Genomic DNA, 22,287 nt, shown 5'->3' with positions numbered 1-22,287 from the left:
CACTCAGCTCCTTGTGTAAATGATAAAAGTCTTGATTAATAATTTATATCACCACTCATTTTTCATACAACTTACCCTACGTAGCATAAATACCAAGTTTGTAAAATGGGTGTTTTGAGAGACTTGAAAAGTGATGGAGCTTATGGATAATTATTTTATAACTATGCCACTGAAGATGTCTCGGAGGAGCCATTTTTTAAAGAAGAAAAATATGTTGTGCTTGTTAATAAAGAACAAGCAAATGCTGTTGGTGTTTTGTATATAAGCATGCATGAAAGAAAACAAGGTTTTTGGTTAAAACATTCTCAAAAGAAGATGCAACTGTAACATTTCATCTCGGGAAAGTTCCAATGTTTGGTGGTCGGTAAATAAAAAGTCCAAGGCCTGCAAACTGGGACATGGGTATACCTAGAACATTGTTATATCAATTTGAATAAATGGTTTCTTCTTTTGTAAAGGATTATACCAATTTGATGAATACCGCATGCATTGTTTTTTTCTGTACAACAAGCCGCTGGTATAAATAGCAGACTGTTGCAATGAAAATTCTCTGAAAAGATTCTATTCCAAACCATAGACACTAACAGGTTTTTTTTGCAAAATAAATTAGATCATTTTAAAGTCAAGCATTTATTTAGTTAATAGGTGTGTCATTAGTATGATCATTGTACAGGGAGCCAGGGTGATTTAAGACCTCACAGCTTCCCATAAGTGTTCTGCATCAATCAGTCAGCGGTTTATTCGCGATAATGACCGGCTCGCTGTACATTATCCCTTAAGTTAAGGTCAATCCAGGTGGAATTCATTAAGCTTATTGACCTTACATTTTGAGGGATCTTTAGATAACGCATCACTGTAATAAATCATAGAATGACCGTAATATGTCATCAGAGATTAAAGAAACATGGTCGATTAAAATACTGGCTGTTCTGACATCAATGCTACGACCAGTAGCAGTCCTTGCTACGACCAGTAGCAGTCCTTGCTACTGGTTTCTACAGAGATTTCTGTTCATGGCTTGACCATTTGTGTTTGTTTCAGCCTGTGTTAGGATTCTCCAGGGTCCGAGTACCCCGGGTTGCCAGATATAAACAAAACGGGACACAAACACAGCATGCTGCAGCGTGGAAGCAAGCCAACAAACTGGATCTACTGCCGTACTAAAACACGGGTTAATGTTTTTTAATTGAAAGAGGGAGACAGCTGAAAGCGCAGAAGGATTTCAGGATGGAGGCCACATGAGCTTGTTCATATTTGTAGGCAACAAATAAATTGCAGACGTAGACATTAGCTGATCCTCTTACAGTGTAGGAATCTTCTTCGCTTGCCGTTGTCAAAATAGAATTACACTTGGCTCATCTTGCAGTTGTCCAGTGTTCTTAACCTGGCAACCCGCGTCAGCTGCGGTTCTGATATTGTTAATTTGGACCGCTGTATCCCTTTTTAACGCTCTGTGTCAAAGTAACATATAATACTTTCAACATGCCAAATCCTTCAAATTAAGGTTGGAGAATGAGGCTGCCTGTTATTTCCTTTGGGGACCACGTTTTTTCATTGAAGAGAAGATTCAAAGATGCCTCCAAACCATTAAAGATAAGGGTCAGGCTATTTCTGTGTTCAATTGTACTGCACACGTCTTACACAGCTCTAGTGAAACGTGGTACTAGATAAAGCTTTCAGACATGGTACCGTGGAATTCCCTGAAGGAATGATATTCCAACTGTCAATATTATTTTGGCTGGAAGTATATGAGAACATGAAGCCAAGTACTTAGTAATACTAGAACCGACCTGAGACACCAATTTTCAAGCATCCCACCTTACACTGAGTACATGTTTAGGTGTTTTATTGTAATAGCAACTCAAGGAGCCTGAAAGTAAAACCGACTGGAACAGGGGAATCAATGTAACTCTATATCCTCCAAGGTGGGGCATTAGAAGAGAAGTAATGCATATTACCTTGATGTTTTGTTTTTTCATCATAGAAATACATGGGATTCACTGAAGTAATATTTTATTTGTTTGTTCATTAGATTTTTAAAAACTATTTTTTTTTATAATAAATTGCACTCGGATGACATTTAAGAAGTGTTACATTTGAACATAAAAACACGGAAAAAAAGAAAGAAAACAGCAAACAAAGAATGTATAATCATTATCATTTATGTTTGATAATCACTTTCCTCAAAGTACAGTTTTCATTAAAAAAAGAAAAGCAGAGTTGATTGACAGGAACAAAGGAATGGACAGAGGACAGTTGAAATGAAGACTTACTTAAAACTATTTGCCTCGACCATTTTTTTTAATCTTTTTCGTCAACCCAAGCATACAATGGACATCCATAGATACTGTAATACCATTTTGTAACACACACACACAAGCAAGGTAACACAGTCACGGTCAAGATCATTCGTTGGCATCATCCGACAACTTTGCGCACACATTCTTAATGGTCACTCTCTCGCATATGTAGGTATTTCCATCAGGATTGAGCTGGGAGGCAGTGGTTCTACCGGTATCCTTAGAACAGGGGCCAAGACGACAGCCCCCCTGTTTAACTTGTAGAAGGATGGGTTTTGGGCCCCCAATGGGCCCAGGGGTCGTCTATTTCAAGGGTCCGTATAAAAAACTATGTAGGAACAAATGTAAAAAGGAGGGAGAGGGAGGAGGGCGAGGAGGCCGGATTGAAGAATCCAAATAAAGAAAAATATATATCGCAGATGTCTTAAAATCGTCTAGGTCTAGCAACACTTAACACTTACTTCGTCTTTTTTGTCAGTTTTCTAGGTTTTATTCCAAAAATGGGTGGAGGAGCAGTTATAGTTTGCATCATCTATACAACAGGCTAGAAAACACCACTTTGTTCACAGTCCATAAAGCACATTTAGATGTGTTTTTTTTAACTGTATATAAACATATGTACTGTAATAATATAATTCTGCGTGCATGACCCTTCCCTCAAAATGATCGGTTTTCATCTGTGGGAATTTGGAGAAAGAACTTTGATTTCACACAGAGAGTTGTTGAAATCGAAGGCCCCCCTGAATTCATACTGGCACAATGGACATGTTCATCTGGTTAAAGTGAAGGTTGCATTGAAATCGGCTCAGTCAGTAATGTTGAGTCCCTTTGTCCGCCATAACTGCCTTTTTGGAGTGCTCATGGATTGGCTGATTCTTCGAAACCTTCTGCTGGGTTGGCATTCCATCTTTTGACCTTTTTTTCCTTTTGTTACCATACAGATAATTTTTTTAATTTCATTTTGCTCTTCATCCAAAGTATATTATTAGCGTTTTTTTCTTTATTCACGTATATATGCATTGTGTCATTTGCTCATAGAAAAAAAGTCTCAACAGCACAAACACAGGCAATGTTAATGAGGACATTAAGTTTTGTAATGCTGAGAGTTCCTTGAAACGTCCGTTAATTCCTTCGCCCCGCCAGAAACCGGGCGGTCGAAACGCATCATATGAGTCCAAGGAGACGTATCATGGATGGGTGTTAGATAGCTATTGTATGTTGTCTATTAGTCGGTATTGCACTTCCCGTCTGACTCACAGTCTCGTCAGCGCGTCCGAGTGCAAATCCCATCCCATTGTTTCCGTGAATGGAGTCTAGCGCAGCATTGTCCATATAGTCTCCGTTCAGCTTAACCATCATCCGGGGGATGGGGAGGAGAAAAAGAAACGCAAAAACCGAACAAAGACGTAATAATTGGTATTTTTGTTATACTGTACACACGAGGATCTTCTGACGTGCGTCTCGTCCCCCGGATAGTCAAAGAGTGGACTCTGGTCCCCCTCCGGTGACGAAGGCGCTGACGTGGGGAACAGGCACCTCAGCGAGAGAGAGAGAGAGAGAGAGAGAGAGACAGAGAGACAGCGCGAGAAATAGATCGAGAGAGAGAGAGAGCGAGAGAGAGAGAGAGTGAGAGAGCGACAGAGAGGAACATCACACATAGTACTCCTTGTCCTTGTTCTTCTTGCCCTTGCCCGAGGCCTTGACGGGCGCGCTGGGCTTGACGTTGTTCTCCTTCACCACGCTGCCGTTGGCCTGCGTGGCCGAGTTGCTGATGTAGTTGCGGCTCTCGTCCACGTGGTAGGAGCCCTCGTCGCGGTTGCGGTACTTGTACATGGCGTAGAGCAGGATGAGGATGCAGAGGGCGGCTGCCGCCACGATGCCCACCACCATGCCCGTGGTGCTGCTGGACTCCCGGAACACCTCCGACGTGCCCGGGTAGCCCTTGGGGCTGGCGCCCGTCGGGTTGGCTGCAGAGAGGGGGAAAGAGAGGGGAGGGGGAGAGGGGAGGGAGGGAAGAGGGATAGGATTCATCATCGTGGTCGATCCTTTTGAACCAGCCCCGGAGGGAGTGGTCCCTCTCTCGGTGTTTCCCTCGCAAGGTTTCTTCTGAGGTGTTTGGCATTCGGACTAAGGGACTTTAGATGTACATTTTCTTTTAGTGCATTGTAGATCGATTAAAAGAAAAACCAAACTACCCTGTTTGAGCTAATCCCCGTCCACTATCATCGATCAAAATGCTTCATTTTTGGGGCATTGGGGGGTGTCCATATTTACATCTTATCCAACAAATCCCCAGATCGACAACAGTTCTTTGTGACCCACTGCATTACTTTTCAACACTCCACAAGTGTTGGGACATTAAGGAGTAGATATTGGGATACGCGTCTGCTTCATAGAGGTCTAGTAGTTGAAACCCAGGACCTTAAAGCTGGCTGTCAAACTCCCCCCGCTAGACAACCTGGCACAGGCCTTCAGCTCTTTGGACCAGCGGACAGAGGGTTGGCTGGAAGACAGTGAGGGGCACACAGGAACTTGCACCTTTTTGTGAACATGAGTAACACATGCATTTATGACACAGCACCCTTAATAATTCCTCCACGATGGCAATCAGCAGAGGCGGACTGGTCAGCGACGGTATTTCTTGCAGGTGGAAAGTGGATCGATAGTGTTTTACAGAGGGTGGTTAGAGCGGACATTGTGCCAGAAGGCTTTTGGCTGAAGAATAATAGAATACGACCTGTTGGGTTGGCGGGAATAGCTCCACCACTTACATGAGTGGGAACTCGAAAAACTATTTGGAGTCGCAATACAAAGTATATATTTCAGAATTGATTTCTAAAGTATCTGATATTCAGTATCTGAAATTCAATGCAATATTGATATTAGATTGACTGGTTATTAGTTACGTTTTTTTGTGTAGAGATCTGATTCAGTAAGACGGGATTGTATATATGCAGAGATACCATCCATTATGCACGATGGAAATACATTGAACAAAGACATTTTAACATTCATGAATCAATAAGCAACATTTAGAACATTTAGAATCAGTCAAGATCATTTGGCTTAGACATTTGAATGGTTGACAGTTAAATGTCAAGACTTTATAGAGTCCTTTATAAGGAAGCTCTCATTTTTTGCAATGAGGCAAATATCGCTCATAGCACACTTGATTTTTATTTTATTTGAATTGAATATGGCAAAAGAGTATTCATCAAAATATCTATAAGCATTATACAAGTGTCCTCGGCCTCGCAGACAGACATCACATTGGGAACAGAATGTCTGATCTGACCTTTTGAATATGTCTTTATTTCAAAATAAAAACCATCTTAAAAGGCATAAAGGGGAGCCAGGTGAGGCAACGCAGATCTCTGAGTCTACTTCTGCAGCCCTAGCTTCGGTAAAGCTTATTGGCTGCTGATACTGGAGCATACAGTGAATCTCTATCAAAAGATCCTACAAAGATCTGTCCTTTGTGCCATTTCGAAATAATGCCAGTGCACATCTTTCTGAAAGCAACGCACTTAATGGGATTCTATTATTCTACCAAAGGTGCAGTCTGAAAAGTCAGGCTGATGTCGTTCTGCCTTTCTGTATATAAATTGTTCTGAATTGACACTTGGTCTGTCTTGAGTGCTGCTCCAAAGATTGTGTAGCTTACATACCCACCTCAACCGTTTATCTATACCGCGGGCTGGGTGGTGGTGAACTAAATGTCAAGCCCTCGGAGCTAGGAATTTCAAGATTATCCCACCAAAAAATAAATTAAAACAAATAAATGGTTTGTAAATGTCTTGAAGTGAGGTAGGAGTTGTTTTATTTGCAATAGTTGGAAGGCTGGAGAGGTTTAATTTTAATTCTATTTTCTATGACAAAAGTATGCACAATTCCTGCTCGACTTATAAATGTCAATTATTTTTGTGTTATTTTAATGGCTGTGGGAACTATTTGAGAGCTTTTCATTAATAACCAAAAGTTGCTAGTATAATATATAATGTTTTGATTTTAAAGCAACGTCTAAATTCCTACAGGCAGGCTACATTAATTTCTAAGTCTGCCAGAGCAGTTTAATGAATAATAGTTACAAAACCTCTGGGTCTTTTCTTTGAGTCATATACAAAACAAACTGCCAACACAAAAAACAGAAAAAACGAATTAAAAATGCAATAGTTTATCAATTATGTTAACTGTCCTCATCAGGCCCTATCATGCCTAATATGCTAAAAAATATATTAAATTAAGGAATACTATTAAAATGGAATCAAGCCTAATTAAAATTTTGTCTAAATGATTGTGAATAGCCGTGTTCTTTTTTTCAATAAATATATGAGAGGCATTTAGGCGAAGAGATGTAGTGATGAGCTAGCTCACTTTCTAGTATTTGTTCAAATTTCATTCCGATACTTAGCCCATCAATCCTAATAGCCCTTATTCACTAAAATATATACAATTACTCCCTCCCTACGGAGAGCCTTGCGGGTAAAGAACATCTTTAGAATTTCTCGAACTCCCCTACTGCCTTGTTACGAAAAGGGTAGATCATCCTCCTCAATGTTATCATTATTTTCATACATCCTTTGGCGCTCAATAACAACACCAGGTATCTTCTCCCAATCTACTCCCCACCGTAAAAAAACAAAGCAGTAACTCTGAAGGGCAACATATTCTCCTCCTTCCCTCCCCCCCCAAAAAAAGAGGTGGTGATGCCTCTGCCTTCCATTGACCCAAGTCAAATGTTTTCAAAGCCGGTTATACTGATCACCAGCGTGGACAAGCCATCAGCACCAGCACACATTCAAGGACAAGGGGAAAAGCGCCACCGGGGAATCGTGTGTGACTGAGCGTTGCAACAGATTAGCTCTGCCTGTGACAAGCCCACTTATCCTTGCGGACAGGTGTGAAGAAGAAGGCCCCTCTCGTGCCTTGTGGGCATGAAAAAAAAAAAAAGAACACATCGGCGAAACACACCAGCCGGCTGGCTGACACTGCTGCTTCCAGTGTGAGCCATCGCCCGGGCGTTTCAGTGAGTTACCTGTTCTGCTTTCTCACTATCAGCTCTTTGTTCAGGGTCAAAAAGTCAAAAGGGTAGATAACACAAGCAGGGTGATTGGAGGGGAGAAAGAGAGAGAGAGAGAAGGAGAGAGGAAGTATGCATTCCAGCCCAGACTTCTACCTTTGTCTCTGGAGAGGAGATGGCAGCAGAGATCAGGGGTTGTGTGTGTAACTCCAGGAGAGAGAGAGAGAGAGAGAGAGAGAGAGAGAGAGAGAGAGAGCGACAGAGAGAGAGAGAGAGAGAGAGAGAGAGAGAGCGACAGAGAGAGAGAGAGAGAGAGAGGCCCCGTCCACCCGGAGCCGATTTTTTGGTGAAACCGCATAAGTCTTGTGCGTTTCGGCCGACCGTCCAGACGGAGCCGGCGAATCCGGTGCCCGAAACCGCCCAACCTCGGAGGTGGTTTCAAATCTAAAAATCTATCCGGACCTAGTCGGTTTCGTGTTAGGATTCGTGTGAACGCCTGAAACGCAAAACCATGACGTCAGAGTTGCGTTGAATTTTTATTTATTATTTTATTTGTATTTTTCGTCGCTTCAAACGAAGCCCCTTGATAAATGTAACTACTAACTGTACATTAAAAAGTACTTCTGCTCAATTTAAAAGGTTGAATCTCCTCGTGACTGAATGTTTGTACACAGCGCGCAGGCTGTATGCGCGCGGGCTAGATGCGCTCCACTTTTTTCTTTGGAGAACCAGCACTTTGAATATTTACTGCAGCGTTTCTACAGCTCGATGCGGTTCTGCAATGACTCTGTCTTTACGGAGATATTCTTGAACCGCATAAAACGAAACCGGATCGTTTTCCCCCGTTTCGGCTCCGTGCGGACGGGGCCAGAGAGTGAGAGAGAAAGAGAGAGAGAGAGAGAACTGCTGTTCCAACACCTCCTCTGGGCGCTGAGGGGTTTGTCACCCTGGGGGGTGTAGATTGGCACCTCGTCGACGCCCCAACACGTTGTTATTCAATAGCGAAAAACAATCCCAGCCAACAAGTCAGAGCTTTTGTTCTGGGTGGGTGTCATTGGCACCAATAATAAGTATTTATATAATTATAACAAGGTGTGCTGTGTTGTGTGACTCCTCTTGTCTAATATAAGTTTATATTATCCTGATACATTAATTATTATTGTTGCAAAACTTCCGTACTCCTCCTTCGTACTTTATCTTAGAACAATAGTTCTAACTTTGCTCACTGCCTTACTATCCTAACTTCTTCATAATGATTCACAACTCACTAGCTATACTTAAATCAAGAACACCCTAGCAACCGACTAGAGCACCCCAGCAACCAACTAGAACACCCCGGCGACCAACTACATGTCCCCGGCAACCAGCTACATCACCCCGGCAACCACCTAGACACCCAGAGCAAGCACCCAGGTCAGCATAGCAACCAACTAAAACACCCCGGCAGCCACCTAGGTCACCCCTAGCAACCAAGTAGAGTATCCTAGCAACCACAACCCCCTAGCAACCACTCTTACTTGATGGAAAATCACACACAAGACTATTGACATCACTCAGAGCCAGATGGAAGCTACGTAGACCCCCCTAGCAACCCATATTATCCCCTGGCAACCACCTGAAATAACCTAGCAACCAGCTATAAAACCTTAGTAACCATACAGAACACCCCATAAACCACCCGGAACACCTTAGCAACCACCTAGAGGACCGTATTAACCACAGTGGAGCTGTGAAGAACACCATAAAGCTACAGCACTACTTCAAATCCCTCTACTGTACATTTTCCAATATACCAGGTACTAAAACTTTATTTTCAGAAGGCTGCAAACCACATTTACTTCTGAAATGTTACTTTTTACCACTGACTAGTTTTTTTGCGAAGTGATACCACAGTAAGACGCCCAAGCACGTCTGTGCGCATACATATTCTAAGGAGGACAGAAAATGAAATCTTATATGAAATGTTGCACGCAATAGATTTCTGATCGCTGAAAAATGTCCTGCTGACGGTTGAACCGGCCATCTTGCCTCTCATTTGCTTAATTTTAGTGCACCTGATTAAAAACCAACAGAGCAAACGACACAAGGCCCATCGACTCCACATCGAGCGCCGTTGGGGCCTCAGTGAATCAAACATCTGTCCCTTCATCACCCCTTCACCACCTCGTAACCGCTGCACATAAGCCGGGGACGGGCCGAGAGAGAGACAGAGAGAGAAATGGTGCCTGAAACAAGTATTTAAAATGATGCTCGCTCTCTACTCAAGGGTAAAATTAGACATGTAGAAAATGACCTTCAAGTGGCGCCTGGTTTCCGCACAGCGTCGCAGGGGTTCAGTTGAGAGGCGGCAGAAGTAAACTCAGGGGGAGGCAGACTTTTGAAAGATTGCAGTGGGGAGAGGCTGCGGAATAACCTTTCGCTCTCAATCGCAACCCAAGCAAGGGACTTGTATTACTGTATTTCATCAAGATTTTCCTCTCGTCCGCAGCGACGGGGGCTTGTATTTCTCTCTTATGCCGCTCGTATCGTTTTCACGCACTTGGGGCCGGGGCGTGGAGGAGAGAAGCTGGAGGGACGTAAGAAAACAAAAAAAGGTAAACGGCTGTAAAAGGACAGGTCAGTCGGGGTCGGCTGTTGTGCAGCAGCGCTCCGGAACACAATGGGTTCCGGGGGGGGCCCTTAAGAGTAACGGCGGTAAGCGCTGGGACGACGTCACCGAGAGATTAACCCGAAAAAACCTGAAATAGGGCGTTTTTTTCTGGCGTTTGTTCCTGTCAACGAAAAAGACCAGAAATCTCCACCAGCAAATGGGATATATTTCAATAAACATTCAGATATGAATCAAGATGAGGAAAAATGCTATTTATTATATCGACCCTCTAAACAGATTTGGTAAGCACACTGCCTCAGGCTCTATTTATATCTATGCATTTGTGTGTGTGAATCTTGCTTTCCTCATAATTATAATTATTCATTGCATAGACGAGTGGAAGTGCAGTCGGTGGATCTGAATGAGGCTCAAGCCTTTATGGCGTTCAACCACCCCTGCAAGTATAAGGTTGGGTGGAGGACCTGTTTCAGATCCATGCACCTGGGAGTCTTGGCTCCACCGTGGAGATACATCTCTTGTTTTTATGACTCAGAAAGAGAAAGCAATGGGCAGGGATTATCATAGCATACAAATATCAAGTCCCTACCATATCAATATCATTCCATCGCCTGAAATAGAGTCGCAGTGACCCCGTCCCTCTGCTTTTCAGTATCTCTGTGGACGTTTCTGGGAAGTGTGTGCTTCTGTCGCTCCCTTTATGTCTACCTGGTTGCACAAGCTCTTAACAGATATTAGCATCGGCGCAGTGAGACTATATACTTAATGGAGTTTGTAATGCCTGAAGTGATTCTGTGTTTCATTTAGGGCCTTCATTCAGAGGCGCCCGTCCTACTCCCCGACCGGGATTTGAATAAATGATCCTCTTGCAAACTACTTTCCCCTCATTTGTCTCCAGTGAAAAGGTTCATTTGTTTGTTAATTTACAGTTGGGGGGCGGGCAGGTCGGTGACACAGAGAGAAAGGGTAAGGTATGGAGACGGAAGCCTTGTTTAAGGTATGCGTGAGCATCCGTCTGAGGTAATGAAGCAGCTAAAGCTGCCCGGGATGTAATGCCTTCTGTGACCTTCAGCTCAGCGCTCGACGGTGGCTAATAGATAGGGAGCAGGAATTTGACGGTACACATAAAAAATATAAAGTCATAATTCATTTTTGCAGTGAAGGTTGAGTGTCTTGGTGGATCATAAACATTATTTAAATATATGTATATATTTAATATACATCAGAGTAAAAAAAGTATATAGATTCATATATAGGCTATTTTGGGCTTTTTTTTTTTACATTATCATTTTTTATTACATTTACTTACGCTACATTCTACGCTTCCACCCTACAGCCGTGAATAGGAGTATCGGCTCTTTAGACGACAGTGTGGTGGTCCTACATGACTTGAGCGTTGTCCTTTATGGCCAGATAAGGCCCACGGCAGCATGTTTCTCAACACGACGGCTGTCCCTGCCACCCTTTGGCGAGCTAGCAGGCAGCAGCCACAGCCGCGATGCTAATGATGCTAATAGCGGCCAGAACACGTATTGTACTTGTGAGGCACTGGTGTGTGGGCGGCCTTGGTGACGGCGTCAAGTCGCTCCACTGTCACACTCATAGGTTAGAAGAGGAACACTGACATGAGTAAGTCGCAAGCAGGCTCTCAGTGGAAGTGGTTGAGTTTGCATAGCAAGTGTTTTTGTACTATTTTTATTTCAAAATGTTTGAATTTGTTCTCTCTTTTAGCTTGTAGCCATTCAATTTATTCATTGATTATTTTATTTTTCACCGAAGGATTATTCGGTAAATAACTATTTGGTTCAAAATTAAATTATGCCCACATGCTACTGCTGGCACACGTTCTGTGGCTATGGACAGCCTCCAACATCCTGTTGTGCAAGATGCTAGGTATCAACAAACAATTCCCACGTACGGGCTAATTTTGTCCACTCTAATTAGCTTGAACTGCATGTCTTCCTCACAGTTAAACCAGCATGAACATGGGGAGAACATGCTAACGTCACACCGAAAGGCAAATTCAATTGTAATGGCGTTTGAATTGGTTTCTGAATGGGTGATAAATCTAATAATTAGAAATTCCATTTTCCTTTCATTCAATTAGAAATGAATTTGTTTTAAGGGATGGCGGTCTACTTTCATAGCGATTGTTACATTTGTGGCATAAATGTAATCGTCTGAATCATTTTCACTGTATGGTCACCAGCATTTTGTAGTCTGAGTTCTTTGTCTATTCTTTCAGTAGCATAACCGGTCATGGTTCACTTCAAGTGCTAAACGGACACACTATGCTATTATCAACCTCAGCATAACATTTGCAATAGCATAAAAATAAATATTGAAAATATGAATATTTTTGGGATCAGTAAACTAAATTACTGATATGAAGACCCTCACTGAGAAATCCCTTTTTCTCTCTCTTGGCGCTCAATTTTATCTGTGATTATTATTTTAAAAGACAGCTTCAGTCATATATTTCTTGCTGAATTTGAAAAAAAACAACCCTACAATTATAAGATTATCGCATCGACAATTTGGACAAAAGAGCATTTGCAGGTCATCACTCCCCGACACTTTGTGATTAATGGACCTCCAATGGGAATCCGGAGAGAGATTATTATTATTATATATATCGATTTATTTCTTTATATATCTATATATATCTAATCTTTTCTGAGGATGACAGCCCCACTGAGCCGGGTGTTTCGTCATGCAGTGAATACTGTATGCACCGAGTGAAAGCAGCGAAGAGAGAAGGCTGCAGTTTGGGTCCTATGATTTAATAAGCCATTAGATGTGGTCAGTGACCTGCTAAGACAGCTCCAGTGCTGTTGTCTTTCATCAATCTCGCCGGCCCGCTTTTTAAAGCAATCATTTTAACACTATTACTTTCCTCTGCTTTTTGAGTACCATTTCTTACATTGCCATTTTATTTCCTTTGTTCTATTATTTCCTCATCATATGATGTATTTATTATATTTTAGTTGTTGAGGGGGGGAATGTCAAACACAAACATTTCTAATGTCAGTGGGCAGAACATTAGAGATGATTAACCCGGACCTGCCCCTGGGCAGTTGAAACGGCTTCCTGGGCCGGCTAATGTCAAAGGTGGAGAGATTATTTTTGAGTTGTAACATTACATTTCAGCGGTTATTTACCTTTCTGATACGGGTCCTGTCTTTGGGATGCAAGGTTAGGATTAACTCTGCTGAATAAAAAATAACCTAGAAAGTACACCCAACATTTTGTCTTTGTATTTATATTTGCGTTATTTTATTATTAATTTATTCTTTTTTAATTAAAAAAAAAGTGTCCATAATTCATTATGCCGTTTAATTCTGTGCATTTCTAATATCATTACTACTTCTACATTTTTTACATTTGAAAAAACTCCAGAAGGTTCCATGAAGTCTGGTATTATAAATGGAAAAGGAGAAACGTATAATTTTCTTGAACGTCAGGCAAGATTGAAGGGAATATTTTAAAAAGCGGTTTGAAACATTTTGAAATGAAAATTCCTTTTCAAATTGTTCTTGACAGCCTTAAAATTGAAAATCAATGCATTGTAGTCAGCCTGAGGGATTGCCTTTCAATACAGTTGCTTTTCCCCAGAGAATGCTTTCAGTATAAGGGGTGGCCATGCAACAAAACATGGCTTATGATGCTTAACGTGAAACGCCAGTCACACAGTAGGGGGCTTAAGAAGAGACAAAGACAAAAGTGAATTAGGAATATTACCTAGCTCCCTTCGGTCAAATCCGTGAACAAAGACCCAAATCCCAATGAAAAATTGAATGGACAAGCATGTTCGGGGAGTTAAGACATGCAATGCAATTCTAAGTTGTATAGCGGGCAATATAAAGGGCTTTCAGAAGCCACATGTACTCTATTTCAATAAATAATGTCCCTTTGTCTTACAGCAAGACTGTGGACACTCAATGAACTACGGTACACGTTTTAAATAGATAGCACTGTACATGATTGATTGGTCCTTGGTAAGGATTGGGTTCAACGCCTCTCTGTCTCTCTACACTACCGTTTCTTTCCTTCCATGTTCGGTTTTGGCAGCTTGAGAATCATGAGCACCATCATCTCTGTTTTAATTATTCCTATTTTCTGGTGAACATTAGCACTACACGCGTTATGTCCTGCGTGCACACAGTGGCGTCCCTGTAGTGAAGTGACGGCTGGCTACTGATCGTACATCGGCCTCACGGGCTGGTGTGTACCAGCGACGGTTCCTGTTCACCACGGAGGCTGAGGCGGGGGCGGTAGGGGGGTGGGGGGGGGGATTGAATTTGCTGCAGCCTGATCTAATCTAAAGCCATGCTGGAAGATTAGCCCCACTGGTGTGGCTCCCCCTTGTTGACAGAGGCTTCGCGGGGGTCGGAGAAACGAGGCGACGCGATAAGCAAGTTGCTCTGATCAATGTCACCTGCGGTGCACTGGGGTCGGGCCGAGAATACCGCCAAAAAATATATATTGGCAATTCACAGTGTGATCGACGACTGGGCCCCGGGGCCCTCCTGGGAGTTCATTCTATTCACGGGGCCCCTGTTGGATCCAGTGGTTATTTTTCTCTATTTGTACATATATTAAAACCTCCCTGTCCCCCACTGCCGGATTACCTCTCTACAGTTGGGAGAGAACGTGGGGCTTGGTTTTCCACATGCGGCCAATGGTGAAGAGAGAGAGAGAGAGTGAGAAAGAGAGAATGAGAGAGGGAGAGGGAGAGAAAGAGAGTGAGAGAGAGGGAGCAAGAAAGAGAGAAAGAGAGTGAGAGAGAGAGGGAGTAAGAAAGAGAGAAAGAGTGAGAGAGAGAGAGAGAGAGAGAGAGAGAGAGAGAGAGAGAGAGAGAGAGAGAGAGAGAGAGAGAGAGAGAGAGGGAGAGAGGGAGAGTGAGAAAGAGCGAGAGAGAGGGAGTGAGAAAGAGAAAGAGAGTGAGACAGAGAGGGGGATCGAGCGAGAGAGAGAGAAAGAAAGAGGGAGAGTGAGGGAGAGGGGGAGCAAGAGAGCTTCTGGAGTCGTTTATTTCAAAATGATGTATTATCCGTAGCACGGAAAGCGATGACCCGACCGTAATGTGAGAAAGTAGTCCCTTTATCAGTGGGATCGCATGCCGAGTGGATCGGGTTCCCCGTGTTCAGCCCTGCCGTCGGGGGGTGGGGGGGTGGGGGGTGGGGAGGGGATGGGGGGGGGGGGGGTTCTGAGCCAGAGCGCGCGAGTGACCCTGACTGTAGATATTAATCAGGGTACGGTGTTAGACAGCTGCCACCCTGGGAGCCTTACAGCTCCATGGTGTCAAATCCCTTCAAATGAGCACAGAAGGAGGGAGATAGCATCTCCCAGCATCACAGTGCGCTGCCGCCGCCGCCGCTGCCGTGTACAGCGTGACGCTCGCTTGATGGCAGGTGACCTTGACTGGCGATATGTAAATCGGCACTACTTCATACGTGCTGCTCTGCGACAAAGAGGCGGCTCTGGTGCCTGCGGCCCCGCGACAGGACTCTAGCCGACTCGCGTCAGACGGCAACAACAGCGGCAACACAAATCCCAGCGCTAGCTGACAACGTTGTGAGGGATGCCACTGGGAGAGCCAGCGTGTTGGGGTAGTGTTCAGGGCCGGTGTTGTGAATGAATAAAGTCCTCCACCACACTGCCACACACAGTCGAACAGGAAAAGTTGGATGCTGCTGCCACGGGCCAGACAATTAAAGTTGAGCTTTTATCACTAAGTATTGATCAATAGCAGATACGGATGGATAGAGTCTGGACTTAATTGCGTTCTCTTTTTTTTCCAGTCCCTTCAGAATGCATCTTATTTTATTCATCTCAGGTAGACCACGGGTTTTATAATTGCCTCATCTATTCTTTACGGTTAGTAATATCATGGATAAGGCGGCGCAGGTCATTTTTTTTCCGGGCAGGGATTGTTCACGCTACGATTGTTCGTACACCGCAAAAACTTTAAAACCAACAAATACATTTCCCCGGAAGAGGGGCTGCTCCTCTCGGTTTGCATAAAGTGCAAAGAGATATGATCCATCTCACTGGGTTTGTGAAGCCCCGCAGACAGCACGAAAATAATAAGCTCATTAAATATGAGAAGAACTCCAACTGCTTGTTGTACAAATGCAATCACCAGCAGGGGACCCTCCATGCAGGTGCTGCGCAACAACACACCCGATACGGGACAGGAGATGAGGGAGAATAAGCCTGCCCACACCCTCTCTGGGCGCACAATATACTTATCGACGGAGTTAATTGGACTGATGTGTGGAACCTGATAATTAAAGCCTGTACGTTGCCGTGACAACCGCTACCGTTGGCGTTAAACGAGGGTCGCCCGCGACGCGCGCGCAGGGGTTTTGGTAGTCGACTAGTCGGCGATCAAAACCGGCTCGCCGACAGCGTGCGTCATCGTTGACTCATGGATCATCCGCGGTTTTAGCACGGCGGTGATAAGTAGGTGAAGGGTTTAAAGGTGACATATCATACCACCAGGTGTGAGTGTGATTAGCCGTTACGAGCCGTTGTGAAAATCTGCCACTTCTGACATCACAAGTGGGCGTGTCCACCTAGATGGATATGTGGATATGTATATGTAATGCCAGAAGAGGCAGACCTTTCACAGCTTCTTTTTTTTACGGGAAATTAACCTAATTTAAGGTGTTCGGAAAACCCTCCCGCTGTCCCTTCAAGAAAGCCAACAAGTCATGTTGTTGAGTAGTCAAACAGTGTCTCCTTCTCAGACAACCATGCTTGGGGTTTAGTCCAATCAGATTGCAGCTAATTTGTGAAGAGCCTCACAGAGCCAATCGAGGACTCTGCTAACCTAACATTGGTATCGCATAATGCATGTTTTCCTCATATCGTGCAGCCCTTGCATGAAACAACTTTGTGAAGGCCTTATTTGGCCTCGGCCAGAGGGAAATAAATTCACTTATTTTGAAGTTTGCGGACCACTTTAGTTTGGAAAATAACTATTACGGATGGCTCAGACAACCGGCGCCATAAACAAGCACCTATAAACATCAAGCACCGATTGAAAATTAATCTGAGGTCATGGTTTGTGATGTGTCCATCTACGTGAGGACAGCAGGGAGAGGTAGGGGGTGGACAGACAGACAGACACACACACACACACACGCACAGACAGACAGACAGACAGACAGACAGACAGACAGACAGACAGACAGACAGACAGACAGACAGACAGATAGACAGACAGACAGACAGACAGACACCAACATGCATATGTGCACGGATACACACACACACACACACACACACACACACACACACACACACACACACACACACACACACACACACACACACACACACACACACACAGGGAGACACACTGACACACACAGGGGGACACACTGACACACCCAGGGGGAGGTGGAGGCGTAGAATAATAAAAAAAGAGATGACTAACCTAACCCACCTGAGCTCGGCTCACAGGGATCAATGTCCTCGTCGTCGCTCGGACACTCGGCCGACGCCACCAGCAGGTCGTCCGTGGTCTAGAGGGGGAGAGAGGGGGAGAGAGGGGGAGAGTCAGGTGAGGAGGGGAGCTGATGGAGGAGGCGAGGCGACAGCCGCGGAGCATTTGTTTAATTTATTTAATTTTCTTTCTCTCAATCTGTCAATTCAGTTTCGGTCAAAATATCCTCTTTTCAGAGAATACAAAATAAGAGCGTACGATGGGATTGGTGTTTGAATCAAAACCTGGAGACAAAAAAACCAAACCGGGTGGGATTGAATCAGTGAGCCATGGTGGTGGTGGTGGTGGTGAGGGCCAGAGGACGCCTCCGTCAACACCGTCGCACCCCCACAGCACCGCGTGAGGAGGGGTGGCGGAAATGGGGGGGGGTCAGCTGGCCCCACGTTGCACTCTGGGTAATATGAGCGTTTGCGGAAGAAAAAGCGTTTTGATTTGATTACGGAGGCCCAGTGCGGCCGGCCCAGGGTTCACTGTGCCACCGTCATCCTGGGCGCGTCGGAGAGACGAGGGCGTGCTGCCGACGACGCCGGCTCTTTGCATTGCTCTTTAAACGCGATTGTTAAAAGTCATCGCAAAAAAACTCCTCTGACATTTACCAAAGCGTTAAAGCTTTAAAACGGACATAAAAAGAAATACAGCCACACCGACGCAGAGATCAGACAGCGTTTCAATGCTCATGGCTCTGATCCTACTCCCAGACCAACGCACGTCCTCCACCTGCCAAAACACGATTCCCCGACCGTCCCTCCAAAACGAATTAGGGTGATCAAAAACACATCAGCAGCTAAGAACAATATATGAAACATTAGAATGCGATGCTCGCTAATGGTCTCACTGCAGGCTATTTGATCGAGTTCACATGATGAAGGGTCATTTAATTTGAGCCTGGTAGAACGGCCCTTAAGGGCTTGGGTTTGTGTCCCCATGTATTGTGCATGCTTTGCAGAACAGCCGCTTGCAACTTTTGTCTTTCGCATCTGCTCCAAGAGCCAGTTTTTTTTTTTTTTTTACGGCGTTGAATAACGATCACTCTTTTCCCGTCTCACTCTTGAGTAATCAAATCATTTCGAGGGGGGAGGTCGCATAGATCTCATCGTTAAAGAAGGACAAACGAGATGTGAACACAATCTGCAAAGTTAGATAACCATCGATTCGCAAAATAAAACGGCTATGTCATTTCACTTAACATCCATTTGCCGGCACATAATGCGATTCCGCTGCCGCTGTAACGTCGTTTCCAAATCCTGAACATGGACCCGTATCATCTTTACATAATAGACCTGGAGATAATAGATCAACCTCATTACACTTCGTCGTGGCAGGGCGGAGGGAAGGGTCCTCTCTCGCCAAATCTGTTGAGTTGGGTGAGGCCCGGGGAAGCCGTCCAAATGTAAATCTAATTTGCTGTGCATGAAGCTGATATACAGTGTCGGCCGTCCAGATGGCAGGAGAGCCAGAACCGGGACTGCCACATCCATCACTTGGGCCCTGTGATTTGTTTTTGCTGGCGGGAGATCCGAGCGCTAGGCACCGCCTGGCAGAGGTGAATCAATGGCTCTCACTCTCTCTCTCTCTCTACCCACACCCCTTTCGCTAGTGTCTTTATCTGTCCCTCCTCTTCTTTCTCCGTTTCACTCCCTCTTTGTCTTCCATCCCCGCTATCTTCATCTCACACGCAGCCCAACCCCCCCCCCCCAACCCCCCAGCCAGCGAGGCTTTTAGATTTATGTCTGATGTGGGCACGGATGTGTGCTACATGTAGGCTAACTCCCCAAAGAATAGTCGCTGCTGTGTGTGTGTGCATTTGTGTGTGTGTGTGGGTGTGGGTGTGTGAGTGTGTGTGTGCATTTATTGAGTCCTTCCCCAAACTGGATTCAGGCCAAACTAAAGCTCAGAGACAAAGCTATTAGGAATGCACGTTGAAAAGGTGAGATACAAAAGGAGAGTTACCAACCCTAAAAATGCATTAACTATAAATAGACCTGCAGTGCTTGCACTCAAGAGGAATGGCATTCTTAACTGTAGATACAAAACACTTTGGCAATAGCTTGGTATCATTTCAGTGTTAGCAAAATGGCCGGCATCAATCCAAGTTATTCTTAGGGCCATAGCCATTCAAATTATCGAAGACATCAGAGACAATTATTTTCCCTGTGCACGCAAGCACCGCCTGCTTTACGGTCAGCAGGCATTCAGGTAGCTTTGTTGGAGCAGACATCCAACTACCTTCCAACAAGCAGACAGGGCCGTGTGCTGAACAAAGATGTGTTTAGGAATCAATACGCCGCCTCTCTTCGTTAGCCCTTTCATTGTGCTTTTGAGGATACACTGGATCACACACCGCCACATGTCTACCCACTGCAAGACGGGGGTGGCTTGTGTACAGTTGAAACGCATTATTCCTTTTGTTAGAAATGAGGAAAGCGTGGATGTATGGTAGCCTTGTCCTTTAAGTTAAATTCGCTTTGTGGTTATAGTCATCCCCCCCAGAACGGCTTTCTTCATTGTTGTTGTTGAGGCTTCACGGTTTAAAATATAATACCATTTGAACTGGCGGTGACATCGCGAAGAAGGGGAGATTTTTTTTTCCCCTCAAGGACAAAGTACTTCCCAACAACTAGAGCTATGTGCAATAACAATTTTGCTTGTAAACTATATGGCCGTTGTAATCATTCTTTGATTTATTTTCACAAAAGATGAACCCAAGGCCGCACCTGTGGGTTTAGGTGGGAGTAAATCTCCTATAGTGTTGAATGAACGCACGTGTTTTGGTGGGCAGAATTCTGCCTGCATAGATTAGGGTGTAGGTCAACACTTTGATGTGGTCATGACCTGGTTGGAATCCAATACCATTACCGATTCATGGTGTCCTCCAACGCCCGGCTCGGTCTTTGGCTGTGACAACTCCATGTGTTCACATTCGAGGGGGGCTTAAGAGGCAATATAACCGCTGTGATGAAAACTCTGACAGGTTGCATCAATTGGATGGCAAAATAGGCATTGAAATGCCATCAGCTGTTCTATATGGATCCAAGGTAACAGTAAGCTTGTCATGATTTTCACCTCAATGTCACCTGAACCATCCCCCCGCCTAATACTTGGTTTTCATTGAAAGACGGTCGATGGCGGGTTTACCAAACCCTCCCAGGTTAATTGACTGATGCAATAAGTACTAAATGTACTGCAAGGCCAGTAATCCATGGTAGAGCCTGGGCTGGCTAGCATGAGAGAGAGAGAGAGAGAGAGAGAGAGAGAGAGAGAGAGAGAGAGAGAGAGAGAGAGAGAGAGAGAGAGAGAGAGAGAGAGAGAGGGAGAGAGAGAGAGTGAGAGAGAGAGTGAGAGAGAGAGAGAGAGAGGGAGTGGGAGAGAGAGACCACACAGACCCGATTTTTGGTAAAACCGCATAAGTCTTGTGCGTTTCGGCCGACCGTCCAGACGGAGCCGGCGAATCCGGTGCCCGAAAGAGAGCGAGACTGACTCTAATCTGTGGTCAGAATGTGTTGCCAAAAGGCCTATGTTTAATATCGTGCCAAAACGTCCGACGATTTCTGAGCAAACCTTCTTCCACGTACAAAAGACAATAAAGACCAAGTGTCCATAAATTGCTGCTCTCGTTTTATGCTCCCACTGAAAGGGGGTGTATAGCAACAGCTCCGATCCTATTATATGTTTTCTACGTGACATGGGAGAATACAGCTGCCTGCACCGAAGACGCACTGGATGCTGACCTTGCTTCAGGAACAAATTGAACCCTCAAGGGTTTGAACTCAAGACATTTTCAACCTGACTCAGCCAATCGAGGCCTGGGAACTTCCTTAAGCACTGTCATACCGGTTTTCAATCTCCACCATTGATTTCTTTTTCGGCGCCTTAATTAGACTTCCGAGCAAAAGCCATGGTGTGTGCATGTGTTCGTTACAGACCAACTCGGTCAGCAGTCCCGGGCAGCCGTACATCACGTTATTTACAGCCCCGCACGCCGCCACCTCCCTTCCACCACGGCCCCACCACTGCGAAGCCACCATTTGGTGGACAGAGAAGTGCTTGTGTACTTACCACTGTCGTCTAGTACACTTACAAACTTATTTCTTATTTCGTAATCCGGTCGTCGTCCCCCCCCTCCCCATGACACGAGGAAGAAGGCGTAGAGGAGAGCCGTTCTCTGGGGGGGAAAAGGCAGAGTTCTACGTTCTTTGATGTTGAAGACAAATAGACACCTTCTCTGATAACCTGTCTCCCCCCGGTCTCAGAGGAGAGCCGTGAGCTTTTGTGTTCTGTTTATTTCCTCTCCACTGTTTTCTCCCCCCGTCTAATTTGATGAATGCTTCCTGGCAACACAACATGTCTCTTTGGAGACAAACTGAAAGTCAGGAGGACACTGAAGGCATCTGAAGGTTCTTATCTAAAACATGCCCCTGACGTCCTTGTAATGTATTCCACCGAGACTTCGCCTTTCTGCTGTTTGCTCAATTCTCAGGTGTGTTTTTTGTCTTTTTTCTTTTTTTGCCTTCTCTCCCAAAAAGCATTTTTCTTCCTTCTGGCACTTTCCTTCTGTGTTTTGCAAAAACTGTGCTGCTTCGGTATGTCATTTGCTGTGAAATAGATACAATAACCTAAAAAATACCAATGTTTCGGCTCTGCATCTGGGACAGAGACGTCGGTTGCAGCGGAAACACTGGTATTGTGACATTGTGCAAACAACCCAGCGTGAGTGGGTGCCCTCCTACGTGTCCTCCAGTTTGGAACCATGCCAGGGCCTTGCCCTTGGTGTACTTTAGTTGTGGTAAACACTGTTACGTTTCTTTTCCATTTGTTATTTATCAGTCGTCCATTAAATATATAT

General features: G+C 44.6%; 1 protein-coding gene across 1 annotated transcript in view; it reads right to left on the bottom strand.

Annotated features, from left to right (window-relative positions):
• Nucleotides 1-1,728: 1,728 nt before the first annotated feature.
• LOC130404927 (neurexin-1a-like) overlaps nt 1,729-22,287 on the bottom strand; it is a 188,485-nt gene continuing 167,926 nt past the window's right edge. The window contains exons 21-22 of the mRNA XM_056609876.1: nt 17,376-17,463; nt 1,729-4,267 (exon numbers count right to left, since the gene is read on the bottom strand). Of these exons, the coding sequence (XP_056465851.1) occupies nt 3,951-4,267; nt 17,376-17,463 (405 nt within the window). The 3' untranslated portion in view covers nt 1,729-3,950. The remainder of the gene's footprint in view (nt 4,268-17,375; nt 17,464-22,287) is intronic.

The sequence above is a fragment of the Gadus chalcogrammus genome, chromosome 15 (genome assembly GCF_026213295.1).
Source record: "Gadus chalcogrammus isolate NIFS_2021 chromosome 15, NIFS_Gcha_1.0, whole genome shotgun sequence".
In the NCBI taxonomy this organism is placed as follows: domain Eukaryota; kingdom Metazoa; phylum Chordata; class Actinopteri; order Gadiformes; family Gadidae; genus Gadus; species Gadus chalcogrammus.
Note: the sequence above shows the minus strand (reverse complement) of the source record. Positions and strands in the feature narration are given on the sequence as shown.